Source organism: Homalodisca vitripennis, chromosome 8 (genome assembly GCF_021130785.1).
Source record: "Homalodisca vitripennis isolate AUS2020 chromosome 8, UT_GWSS_2.1, whole genome shotgun sequence".
Taxonomy (NCBI): domain Eukaryota; kingdom Metazoa; phylum Arthropoda; class Insecta; order Hemiptera; family Cicadellidae; genus Homalodisca; species Homalodisca vitripennis.
Window position 1 is genome coordinate 67,790,782 of NC_060214.1, and position 13,819 is coordinate 67,804,600.

At 31.6% G+C, this 13,819-nt stretch overlaps 1 protein-coding gene across 2 annotated transcripts; it reads right to left on the reverse strand.

The window, feature by feature from the left end:
- Window positions 1-2,173: 2,173 nt before the first annotated feature.
- LOC124367671 (corrinoid adenosyltransferase-like) lies at window positions 2,174-13,551 on the reverse strand. 2 transcript variants are annotated; one of them, XM_046824685.1, is made up of 5 exons: window positions 13,189-13,551; window positions 10,595-10,774; window positions 8,082-8,286; window positions 4,718-4,842; window positions 2,174-2,553 (listed from the first exon to the last, which is right to left on the reverse strand). In XM_046824685.1, the coding sequence occupies exons 1-5, from the start codon at window positions 13,251-13,253 to the stop codon at window positions 2,424-2,426; spliced, it is 705 nt and encodes a 234-aa protein (XP_046680641.1). In that variant the 5' UTR covers window positions 13,254-13,551; the 3' UTR covers window positions 2,174-2,423. The 2 variants fall into 2 exon arrangements, with proteins under 2 accessions (XP_046680641.1, XP_046680640.1); XM_046824684.1 differs by having other exon boundaries at window positions 10,595-10,777; window positions 13,189-13,548.
- Window positions 13,552-13,819: the final 268 nt, after the last annotated feature.

The following is a 13,819-nucleotide window of genomic DNA, read 5'->3' on the forward strand; positions in this document are numbered from 1 at the left end:
CGTGAGAGCTCTTGCAGCCATTAGACACAATTTTTACAGTTGGACCGTTGAGCAATGTTTTGCCTGTGTAAAAGCAGTTCAGTCGAGGTTTGGATGTGACCGTGATATCATAACATAATATAACTTTTTTTACATCTGATGACCAATCGGAACGTGTGCGAGGAGCAATCATTCACAGACCAATAGAGGTCTCGGTCGCGATACGAGTGGTACAGTAAGTGATGGATCGAGCGGCGACTTAAAGTTTAGTGTTTTTGCTTTACATTTGGGGAACACTATGAAAGACGTGAGCGGCAGTGCGGTACCACACGATGCCGCTTATCCGCCGCCAATTCTAGACAAGTTTTTCTCCTGCTGCTCATTCTGACATTGCTGTGCAACATGTCGGACGCAAACGCACATTTCTTGGCATTACTTGTTATAGCTTACCCATTTTATTAAATGGCTTACTAGTTTCGTAATAGCTTACTATTTTCTTCTCCAAAAGGTATCTTATCGGGTCTGGTAAAAATCCAACTGAAATTCTGGTGTAGTCAAAATCCAGGTACATCAAACCGTATCATTCAACGAACCGAACTATTAAGTCTGATTATAGCCCTACTTCGACTGACTAATACTTAAATACATACCGGTAAAACCCGTTATTGTCTGGAATGGAAAAATTAATACAAGCTGTGCGCACGCTTTATTAAAAACAAATATTCCTGGACTGGAATATTCCCTACTGGTTTACAAAATTTCTAATTAAGTGAACTTTTTCATGTTTCTTTCAAATTAGTTAGAAGGAAGTGCTGACTTTCAAAATAGGGTATTATTGTGATTGTAAAATAATTTAATATATGGCTATTTTATGATAATGTAATTTTCAAGTTCACCGCAACTAACAATGTTACAGTTTAAGATAAAAAGAAACTTGTTTTGAGCTAGTAGGTTGGGCTTACCTGACTAACGTCATGACTATTATTGAATTTTTCTAGTTCACATCCCGTCAAAGCTTTTACACAATTACAATCATGTTAAAATATTTCAACTTTGCTGCAAGAGAGCCATCTTTAGTTCTTTAACAAAAACCATGTTTCATCTGTTGGCTGAAGATTACCTAATATTTCAAGATTGTATTAACAGTATTATGACATAGTTTGAACTGAAGATAATCAAAATAAAATTAATTGGACTTTGATTGCTCTACATCACAAATCTACCTTTTTAATAGGCATTATTATTTTATATCACACCAATAACTTACTGTTTTGTATGCATTTTTATGTGGTCTTTATTTAAGCTGATTTTACCTCCTGTGATCTTTTCCCTTAAAATCTGAAACCAAACCTTCTCAAATAAGTGTTTGAAAATTTCAAATGTATTATAGTCACTTCACCCGATTATGATCAAAGTGATGTCTGCACACCATCCATACTTAATAATTATATCTGGCTAAGAGAAGTAGTACAAAAGCTTAAGTTATTTGGCTGGTGTGCTTAGGTTTTGGAAAGGAAACAGGAATTTTCCGGACATTTGCCATCGTTCAGTGAAACAAGAAATCAGTAACACTACGTTTCGAGATCTGCAATCTGATATCTTCTTCAGGTAATAACTAACCTAATACATAATTAATTACAAACTAGGTTAAAATAAACAAATCATACCAAAGCATTGTGACACGCCTTAGTCAGGAATCACAACCACCATGTTGTTTGTCAGCTTCACTAACTCTAAAAACATGCACTTAATAAAAAATTATACACAACACTAATCATTAAAACTGAACTACAGAATACAGGTCACAATTGTCACAAGTCTACACAGTCTAATTGTGATTCCTGACTTAGGTGTGCCACAACGCTTTGGTATAATTTGTTTATTTTAAACTAGTTTGTAATTATGTATTAGGTTAGTTATTACCTGAAGAAGAGATCAGATTGCAGATCTCAAAACGTAGTGTTACTGATTTCTTGTTTCACTGAATGATGGCAAATGTCCGGAAAAATCCTGTTTCCTTCACAATCCTTCAATTGTCAAAAATAACCTTCAAACAAAGAATAGATTTTGGGATTACCCATTTTGAATTAATGAAGTTTAAATTCTTCAGGAACTTCATGAATGAAAATCAGGTACAACTTTAAAATATTATACATGGTTGTGGTGTAAGAGAAACAAAATAATTAAAAACGAGTGACTAGAAAAAATTGTTTTTATTTTACTTACAGACAGTCTATATTGTTAATTACATTCAAAGTAAAGTATACAACAACAAATGAATAAACATATTTACAACATTAAATAATAAATAAATTATGTCTAGGAAGTCAGCCATGTTCGAACACTACACAGCATTTATTAATGAACACACCGCTTTATTAGTTAGGCTATTGCTCCTAACTGATTATTAACTAAATTCTTCTACTGATGTTTTACGATTTGTTTTAGCTACTAGGTTCTGGTTTTGCTTCCACTGGCTTCTTTTTCGACTCAGACTTGGGTGTGTATACAGATTCAGACCGTTCATCTCTCTTCGCTGCATATCTTGCCCACGTAAAGAGAAGGTCTGCTAACCTGTAACAAATTATACTAAGTACAGTATGGAATTCAACAAATTAGTGGTAATTTTGTCCTACAATATTACTCAAACATGTTAAATCTTCAAGATATCAACTAGTAATATGTAACTCATCCATACTGGTGTAGTTGTAAACCAACCTCTACACTATTAATTGAGAGATAAATGAATGGACAATACTTCCTGCCTCCCTAGAGGAAGTGATGTTAGTGAGAAGGGGGTGACTTTGTCCCTATCTAATATTTGTTATTAGGCTATATAAGTAGGTTAAATACATATGTACGTACTATAAATATAAAAATTTAATGAGCACTCTAGTATTCGAGTGAATACCTTGAATTTAGGTACTATCTCAAGTAATTTTTTTGCCACAAGTGTGGGGTGGCAAAGCCCGCACTGATGGCTAGGGGCATTTCTAATCGGTACTTTCCCAACCTCAGATTAAGTGCCAGATCTACCGAGATGTGACGTCGGAAAAGTACTGATCAGAAATGGCTCTGGCAATCAAGGGGCTTTTGGTGCCAGTGGATCAGCCTTGGACACCACTCCGCACTTCTGGCGAAAAAAAGAAAAACAACCCTCATATAGTACCTAAATTCAAGCTTGGACTACATGAGTGCTTGTTAACTTTTTATGTTTATATGTACATACAGTACGTATATAGCCGAACACAAATAGTAGATAGGGACAGCGTTGCTTCTTACTCGCCTGCATTGCTTCCTTTAGGGAGGCAGAAATCAAGAACCGATCATCATAATGAAATGTAATTTTCCCAGTAAGTCAAATAAAGTCTGGTCTTTCTAGTAATGTAGTTTTTCTGGATTCCCGGAAAAGAAAACTCTTCCAAAAATAGATGCCTCCAGGTTTATACCAAACTACTGAATCAACTTCAATGGCCCGGTATAAATTGTTTCACTTTCAATACATACAAAATAAAACTTGTTTTAGATTTTATATCCATAGTTTCAAGACCAGGTGTTTTGCAATATGAAAAACCATTACAGAGATTTATATATAGTTATATGTGTTGTAATATACGGTTAATTTTCAAAGAAATTTAAGAATTTCATACATGTTCTTTCAGTTATACTTTTCCTGCCAGGTTCATGTAATTAATGTGAGTCTCTAGCTACTATTATTCATTTCTTCTCTGTCCTCTCTCCACCTTATTTCACTGCCTTTGTTTTAAATCAAACAAATAAACAATCAATCAAATTGAGCTTGCGTAAGACTTTTTTTGTATAGCATAGAAAAAAGTAAAAAATGACAAATGCTACTTTTGAAATGGATATAATTTTGATGTATGAGTTGTATGACTTGTTTATTTGATCTAAATTCACTATATTGGTGACAATACACGAGCAAGTATTTTTTTTTTTAAACGACATCTTGTCTATTTTTTTACTAAGAAACCAATAATCATGTTCATAGTGTTGTTTTAAGAAGATTGGAAGAATGATGATTTCTTCATGATATTAAAGGCAATGTTCTCTAAATCTAGTTTTAAATGCACAATCCATTTGTCTGATGATGCTGTTACATTACATATAGTCTAGCTGGAACATAGACAACATATAGAACTAAGACTGTTATTTTTGTTCTTGTTTTGATTAATATTTATGTAGTCCACATTGGGCAGTAAATTGGGATTCTTGGTTTCACCTATGTTCATCTTCAACAAGTGGGATCTTTGGAGAGAGAACACATTGTCATTATTATTATTATAAAATAACTGATGTTTCTAGTGCAGTTCTAGTAGTAGAAAATAAGTGGGAAGAAGGTGACAACATCTGTGTCTCTCAGCCTATCTGCTGCTGATTAACCAAATCAGGGTTGATGAAGCATGTACAATACAATGTAGGCCTTCCCAATATATATGCTCTGTGTTTGTAAAAGTATTAGATTTCTTTAGTGAATGTTTGGGTTTTTGACAATCGTTTTGAGTGTTTGATAGACTCTACTGTCTTGAAAAATATGACCGATTGAGATTTCAATTTAAACAAACTTATAAACACATTTTAATAAATACAATTGAAATATATTATCATAGCTCTGTGAGTACTATTAATTCTAATTGATATAAAAGGTGTAAATTTTTCTTTATTTACCCTTTATAAAAGATTCTACAAGTAATTTTATGTCCTTATTTGTATATCTTACCTATTGAAATATACTTGGATCTCCCTGTCGAGGTAGCCTTCATTGATAAGGGGAGAGACAGTCCTTTCTGCTCTTCTACAGACAGCTCGTGCAACATGTAATGAGGTAGCCACTTTGCCTCCTCCCTGCAAACAAATTTCTTACAGTACAAAAATATAAAAACATTTTTAAATGTAATAAATAGGGCATAACTATGACACACAGTTCAAAGGTCATGGACAACTATTTAGCACCCTCGGTTCTATTTATGATGGTATGGGCTCACTGAGCTTGCTTATTCCTCAAATATTGTAGTTACGGAGCAAATGGCTCATTGGATCATGTTAGTGCTCAGTCACTATTTTTTGTTCCTTAAGCTGCTGTAAATATTCAGGGCCACAATCCTAATTATGTGTACTGTACATTACATGCGTATATACACAATTTTGTTCATTAAATTGAATTTTATAGCAGTTTTAAAATAATATATGTAATACACTAAAGGGTGCCATATATACTATAAGTCATATAATACTATACATTGTCCTGTTTACAGTAGGCTACACTATATTTTGAAATGCTCGGAAATTTCCGTTTCATTAGAAACTCTAGGATCTATACATATTTTTCTCCATAACAAGATTAATTTCGACTATTGAGAGCATTTAAAAATAGAAATAGCTACAGCAGTTCAGCCGTTCTTACCATCAAACTTCATTATAGTTTTATTAATGTAGATAAAATCTCAAGTAATGTATTTATCAGCTTAGTCAAGTAAGTTGCACTAACTTAGGTTGTATGGTTTTTACCTCACTGTGACCATATAATACAGCATTTTACAGCAAGCAACAATGTATAAACCAAGCATATTATTTATGTTATTCCACTACAATATACTCCATAAATTACACAAATAATGCCCCTGACGATGACATGGAAGTTTTTCTCTAATGCCATTGTTATAACATTTGCGGTCTCTTTTCATTAAAGTTTGCCATTTAATACACAGTTTATAGGTAACGTAAGAATGGGCTGTTATGGCATATTATTAATTTTTTTGTGAAAACAGTTTTTAACAAAATAAACTTTGAACTCCATATATTATCAACAAAATAGTGGAGGATTTTAGGCATTTAATGAATTTTCAAAGAAATTCTTTGAATCTTCAAAGAAATAAATTCAAATAAATTTTCACTAATTTTCATCTCCATAACAGCAACTCCATAAATAATAAAGAATTTATTTATATGGAGCTAAACATTATCATGCCAATTAACTCGTTTTATTAGTTATACTATCTTTACAGATAAGAATTAATATTTTAAATACCATAAAAAAATTAATCACAAATAAACAACTGAAATAAAAATGCAAAATAAAGAGATATCAATGGCTTTGGGCAATTCAAACTTTTAAAAATATAATTTATTTAAATAATAAGTATATTTAATTTTAAATCATCATTTCCAGAAATGAATACAAAGTTGTTCAAAGTTCATAAAAACTTAAACCTCTTTGTCTTAGAATATAGACAAAATATTGTTTCTTTGTTTAACCCTTTTAGGACCAGACTAAAATTTGACATGTGCAAAGAAAATTTTTGCGTTTTTCTGGCCATGTTCCAAGAACTGTACATATTAAAAATGTGCGATTTTTCAAGCGTTTGAGAGAAAAATCATATCTTCAGAACTAATTACTGTACAGATTTGTTTTTAGGCTTAAAATGTTTATAATTAAATTATTCATTGTGAAAAAATAAATTTAAGTCATTATATAGCAAAAAGCAATTTGATTTATCTGTTTATCAAATAAAAAAAATTGAGTTTAATCTTCAATAACTACCAAAAATAAGAATAAATTATCTGTGGGAAATGGTATTTATTAGTTCTACACATAATTCTCTATAACTGTACAAAATTTGAAAGCCCTGGAATAAAAAATAAAAAGTTTGTAAATGAATTAAATTTTTCAGTAACACTGGTTAAAACACACTTTTCAGCATTAGCCTAACATACAAAACCTTATAGGCTACTAAGGATATTATTCGGTACTTTGGGATTATACCGACCACACCAGTATGAAGAACACAAAAATATACATTTATAGAAACAAACATGATAGAACGAACAACTCTTTAATTACAAAATTACAAGCTTACGACGTTTATCAATTGTTAATGGGGTCAGATTCCATTATATGCCCCCAAAACTTAAACTTTTTTCAATGAACTTAGAACGTTATAAAACGATGTAGTTGAGTAACAGAACTAACATTCCATCAATCAACAAGCATTTCCAGGTATTGTGATCGGTATTGTTGTCGCTGTTATCTTATCTTTCTCGAGAATCCCGATTACGGCAGGCCGCGCGGCATCACATGATTATTTAAGTTTTTTGCACGGTACATAAAAACAAGTTTTGTGTGTTTTTTCAATAAAGAGAAAGTTTTTGTTAGGTAATGTTTGTTTTTGTTGAATTTTTGTGTTTTTAGAAATGTAGGGGTAAAACACGGAAGTACAACAAAGCAACGCACCAGCTGAACGGGTGGCGAGACTCTGCAATCACGTTATCTACTAGACCGCTCGACTTTGACCTCTGTCTGAGGATGGGGAGGGGTTTGCAATAAGACAATTCCTGTTTTATATTGACGAAATATTGTTCTACGCTAATCTAGTAATCAGTAGAAGCAAAATGTCAAATAACGATTCATGTCTGGGTGTGGTCGGTATAATCCCAAAGTACCCTGACAACATTACGATGCAACGTGGCCGTAAAATATATTTTTTCACCAAGCTGATGATTCCAAAGACGTTTAAAATTTGATATCATAGTTAGAAACATACAGGGAATAGAAAAATAGTATATTTATTCCATATAGAAGATTAAAATATCTCTTAAAAAATATAAAAAGTCCGCCGGCAATAATTCAGACGGCTGGTCCTTTTCGCATAGTACGTCGCCAGCGATAAATCAGACGACTGGTCCTTTTCGCATAGTACGCTGCCGGCGATAAATCAGACGGTTGGTCCTTAAAGGGTTAAAGTTTATTATTAAAGAATACTCCAATCCTTGAAAAGAAGTGTTTTATTTTTGTAACAATAACGATAAAAATATCAAAAAAGTGGTAATTCTTTGTAACATTGGTGTAAACACTCTGGTTGCTCTATTGGAACAGTATTGCATTATTCTTAAATGACTGATAATATTCAAACTGAGGGAGTGCTAATCCAGCACCTTGACCGTGTCAATGCACTGAATAAACACCTCCCAGGTGTGACGTCAACATGAAGGTGCTTATTGCAGGGGGTGCTAAGGCAGAGTCACTCTTTGTAGCACTGTGTATTAAATAAATATTACTACTCCAGTTATAACAGCATTGTACTTACTGGCAAAAGGTATTTTTCTGCTGGTGTCAAGTCTTTAGAATATTTGATAATCCACTCTTCCAGCTCTTTGGTGTTTTTTGCTGGGAAAGCTTCTTTGGTACTTTGTTTGCTTATGGCTAATACTATGTCCACTAACATTGTCTGTATCCTTGTCAGTTTATCTGTGTAAGGATGTTTGTTTTTTATAGCATTTTCCCGGGCAACTCTGTGAACAAATTTTAAGAAACATTATTATCATATTATTAAAGCACTTGATTGTTGTTTTATTACTAGCCTACATACAATTTCCGATTATTACAAAAAAGTTGTGTTAAAAGACTTTTTCATCAGAAATTTGAAAAATCTGAAGACAGAATTTCTTAAATACTATCTTATATCATATCATGGACATATATGATATAAATGAATCACTGTAAAATATGGTTTGGAAATTCTCTAATTTTACATTTAAATAAGGAAAAATGTAATGATTTTGATCTGTATGGCTCAAATAAGACATTAATCTTTTTTAGTGTTTGACTGACTTATTGAACTAAAGACACTCCCATAGCAAAAATATTAAAAATGGTCATGAACTGAGTGGAATTTTACAAATTTTGGTCTTGATAAAAACTTACATACACTAATTGTAATTCATTTATAAAATCAATAATAATAAACTCTATATCAGTAAACTACAGCACAACAAAGTCCACAGTAAATTTAAACTCTGTTTTTTCCTTTTATTATAGTGTTCTTGAAATACACTTAGAGGTATTTTGCCCATGTTTAATCATTTCTGCCACTTTTTTTGTTTTGATTGATATTGATTTGTTAAATATGTTAATTTTTCTATACCCTCCAGGCAGGTCAAATTTGTATAACATAGAGCCTATGGCTAATAAAATTAGTGATGCCAAGATTTTATTTATATTGATTACAAATAAAAAAATATATTTCTAAAACCAATGATGAAGTGGTGTGATGAATTAAACCATCTATCTGTCTGTAACAGTCTATGATGTCGGTTGGTCTCCGTAGGGTTATACTAAAAACTTAAAATTTAACAATCCTATTTATAAGGAATATATTTTCCAAGAAGATACACCACAAACTTATCCCTAATTATAGTTTTACATTAGAGATCAAATCTAAACGTACTGCACAAGAAAACAGATAGCAAAACTAAAATCAATATTTAAGTCAATTTAGAAAATAATAAAATAGTGGAAATATTTGGAGGCCAACATATGACAATTTTAACAAACTAGTTTTTTTTACAATATTACATATTACAAATCCCATTCTTCGCCGCACCTATTTTCAGAGCTATTTCGATTTTAAGGACTATGTACTGAAAAAAACCTATGGATGGCCCCCTTAAAAACATACAACCCTCATTCTTAAACTGCGTCTATTTTCAGACATCCATAACTTACATTTTCTATATTTGGCCCGTAAAATCAATATAGCTCCAAAAATAGGCACAGCCTAAGAATGAAATTTGCAATAAAATATAGGAGACTATATTTAGAATGTGCAAATGATGTTTCAATAAAATCGGCCACTACATTTTTGAGGTTCAGATCCATCCATAACTTAGTTTCAGTTTTTGTCCCGCAAAATCAATATAGTTTCAAAAATAGGCGAGAACCAAGATTAAGGATTGTAATATAATATGACTAGAATGTGTATGCAAAGTTTTAATTGGCCTTAAAATCAATATTGTACCAAAAATAACCGCTGTGAATGGCGATTATTATAATAAAAGTTGACTTTACTAATTTCAAACCTATACTGGGATTCTATATTAGTAGGTTCTATAGACGTTTTGTATTTGTAGTAGTAGTTATCTTCAGGTTATAAAATTAATATAGATTTTGTATGTGATTAGTTCAGGAACTAGGAGTTAGGAACTAGGTCAGGGTACTTATTCTTTATATGGATGGAATCTATGGTCAGTTTCACGTTGGCAATGATTTAAGGTGTGGTATGAATAATTTTTTTGTATCTTGCACCACTCTTCTGATAATAAATCACACAATGTACTATAATGTTATCTTAAAAGTGAATATTAAAATAATATTCCTACTATGCTTTGAATACTACAGAACCCACAGTAAACACATTTTTTTCATTTTTAGTATTAATGGACTCAGTTTATTTATAACCTTTGAGCTTGAATATTTTGTGAATGCGTTTAAAGCATTTACCAATTCAATGACATGGTGCAACTGCATCAGACTTAGTTATTGTTAGTATTTATAATGTGTATCTTTTATAAGATAGAAAATCTTGTATAGCCTATTTTATAGTAAAATTTATCAATGGCAATAAATACTCTTGATTGGAAAGTTTTGATTTTTATAAAAAATATATTATTCATTCATCTTACAATTTACTGCTTGGGTAAATAAATCTTTGGTCTCACATAACACGGTGTGGTACAGTGGTATTTCAGTGAACTTGCTAAAACATTTTAAAACAATTACTGTACCAGGAGTTGCAAGTCTGCCAACTAAATCATTACTCACCCGAGATGACATAACAATTCGTCTGTATTTCCAATTGCATGAAATATTCTATCATCTTTTGGTAACTGCACATCGTTTACTAATGAGTATCCACAGTCACCTTCACGTGAGAAAGGTAACACAGGCTCTTCTACTGGTGTGGTCTCTTCTGCTGGCTTCCCCTCTTTATGAGAGTTGGAACTACTGAAAAAAAGGTAACATCATTTACAATCTCTTTTCCTTAATTCCATATACTTAAATTAATATTCATTAATCATTTACCTGGGGGTAGGGTGTGATAAGCGGACCCGGTTTTATTATATCGAAGAATGTAGTTTTCGATACCTAATATTCGCATCTCAAATCCTAGACTATCAATCGATATAAAAGTATCTATAGTCCTCAAAAACAATCATATGCTTTAAATTTAAATATGAATTTAATATTTATAGTGATCAAACAAATTATTATAACAAAAATTAGGAAAACTGAAGACGACCATATTTGCACCTCTCACAGTTACAGTTGTTTCTTTCCCACAAATTTCACATAATGGGGTTTTCGGAACGAGTCCAGCATGTTGAAGCCACAAAAACAATATTTTTTATTTATGTCTCATCATCTTTCAAAGCAATGTCTTGTAGTTTTCTAAAATTGAAATATTACCCTATATGTATTATTTTAAAGTGTTTACAGCTATTGATATAGACGATTTAAGTTAATAATTCAAAATAATTAATCAGTATCGATTGATTATATCGATGGTTATGATTAAGTAATATCATTTGCCAATTTCGATATAAAAAAACCGGGTCCGTTTATCGTACCCTACCCTTACCTGGTATTCACATGGATTACTTCAATGTCACTGCAGTTACTTAAAAATATTTAAACTATTGATTGTTAAAACATTTGACCTTTACTAGATAGATATTCATAATTAATAATTTTCAGTTGTTTTTATTTTTAGGATAACAATATTGGAAATCAAATAGTGTTTCCTTGCAAGTGAAGTAAAAAAAAAAAAATACAACTATACAAAAATTGTACTTGAGAATACTTCTTTTAAACACTAAGTTTAGTTTAGTAAATAAATTAACTATCTATTTTAGTAATTTAGTCGGAACCAAACCATGACATTAATAAATTAATGTAGATTAGATGACATCAGCATGTGCAGAAATACTATTGCAGATTAGCTATTGGGCTACTGTATAATAAGAGGCCACCACCACAATAGAATCATATTTGTGATTATCTAAACTATAGAAACAAAAATGTTGACACGAATTACGTTATATAAAAACTATCTATGTTGTATATCTATAAAATGTAACAAACAAAACAGTTTAACATTTAGTTAATTTTTACTGTTTTTAAGGATATACTATGATTTTATTGTGTTGGTGGCCTCTTATTATACTGCAGCCGGCTATCGTTTTGTAGAAGTTTGTTTTGTATGGTTATAAAAATTAAAGTATTATCATTTTCTACAATCTTAAATACCTATATTTCTTTTACGTATATAAAAATATAGGCCTAGTTTCACTATAATACTATCTTCAAAACGTATTAACTTAACTCGGTTCAACAGTACTGTTCCAAATTAATTCAAACAAAGTACAATCATGTGTATATTTGAGTAATATTTGGTAGCAAGTACAACTGTGATGTACATGTTTTACACCAGTGTCAGACATGTTTATCTTCCAAAACAGTAACATGTAACTAACTTAAATGGTACTGTTTGAGTAGAGTATCATATTATTAATTTCACAGAATTAATTCAAACAAATAAAAATCATGTGTATGGTAATTCAAGTAATGGCTGCAAGTACAGTGGTTTATCTTAACACATATATCTTTCAGAATAGTAAACAGTAACAACTAAATGTTACGCAGTTTAGTTTGTTACATTTTACAAATATACATAGGTAGTCTAGATAGCCTAGTTTTTTGTTCATATTTAATTATTAATTTTTGAGATAAAAAACAGTCGAATTATAGCCTACTGTAATTTGAAATACCTATAGCACAATTCGGTTTGAAATATCAGTTACAGTAGTCAATGATAATGATTTGATTTTCATGATGGCCACTTATTATACTGAAGCCAGTGGTTGTAGCAGGCCAACCGTCACATCTGTCTCAAACCTTTTAGCTCACATCATGGAGCCTTTATATTCATCTGAAGACCCACTGAATTATCTGGACTGATTCTAAGTAGAAAACATGCAAGAGAAATGCTGCCACGCATCTGAGGCTCTGTTTGGGGCTTAAATTAATTTCACTGTGCTATACAGTAATAAAAAACTCTTCTCTTATCGAACAATGTTTTACTCCACCAACTAACACTGTGTTAATGTGGGAAACATCAATAGTTTAGTGCATTACATTTTTAATTGATTAAGAGCTTTCTGTTCATCAGGTAAGAATAGGCAAACTTTTATTGATTTTTAAATCAGAAGCAATTATTACATAATTTCTCATTAACAATATTCAGAATGATAAATATGTGTTTACATGTGCCCACTGAGGGGGATAAAATGTTTTAGGGACTACTCTTTACATAAAACATGGATAGATTTAATAAAAGAATACTGTATAGTACTTACTATCTTGCAGATAACAATCGAACCCCACAAGGTACGACTTTCCTTAGTTTTGTAAAAGCTTCCATTACCTAGAATAATTGGTGAATTAAGTTTCTTATTGAAGAATTCACAAACTACCATTACTTTGAAACCACCCTTAACAGAGTAATGTATATTAACTTTTGTACGTATATATTTATGGACATTAGAACAGACACATCCTCAAACATAAAACAACCAAATGCCTGACTCTTCAAGAACTATTCACTCATCACTCTAGTCTCCTCTACCTTCCCCTCAAACGATACTTGGAATCCCTAATAACCAAGTAACCAAGTGAATCGCACTGTAAAACACAGCCTGCAGAAAAGCTGAAGGCTAAATTAGTGAAGAGGACTGTTTTCGGTGTTTCCGCTACGTTTTGAAAACAGTGTTGCCAATAAATTGTTGCAATACTGCAATATCTACGGAAGTAGCTTGGAATTGAATTGATGGAGTATGTGATAAAAACGATCCCCTTGGTAGACGCGGCACTGTAAAAAAGATGACGTCAAAATCTTACGTACGTTCATAAAAAGTCATATCTTTGAAAGTCTATAGCAAAGTGATTTTTTTATTCTTTGTGGCAAAGATTTTAATATTGTGGATTTGG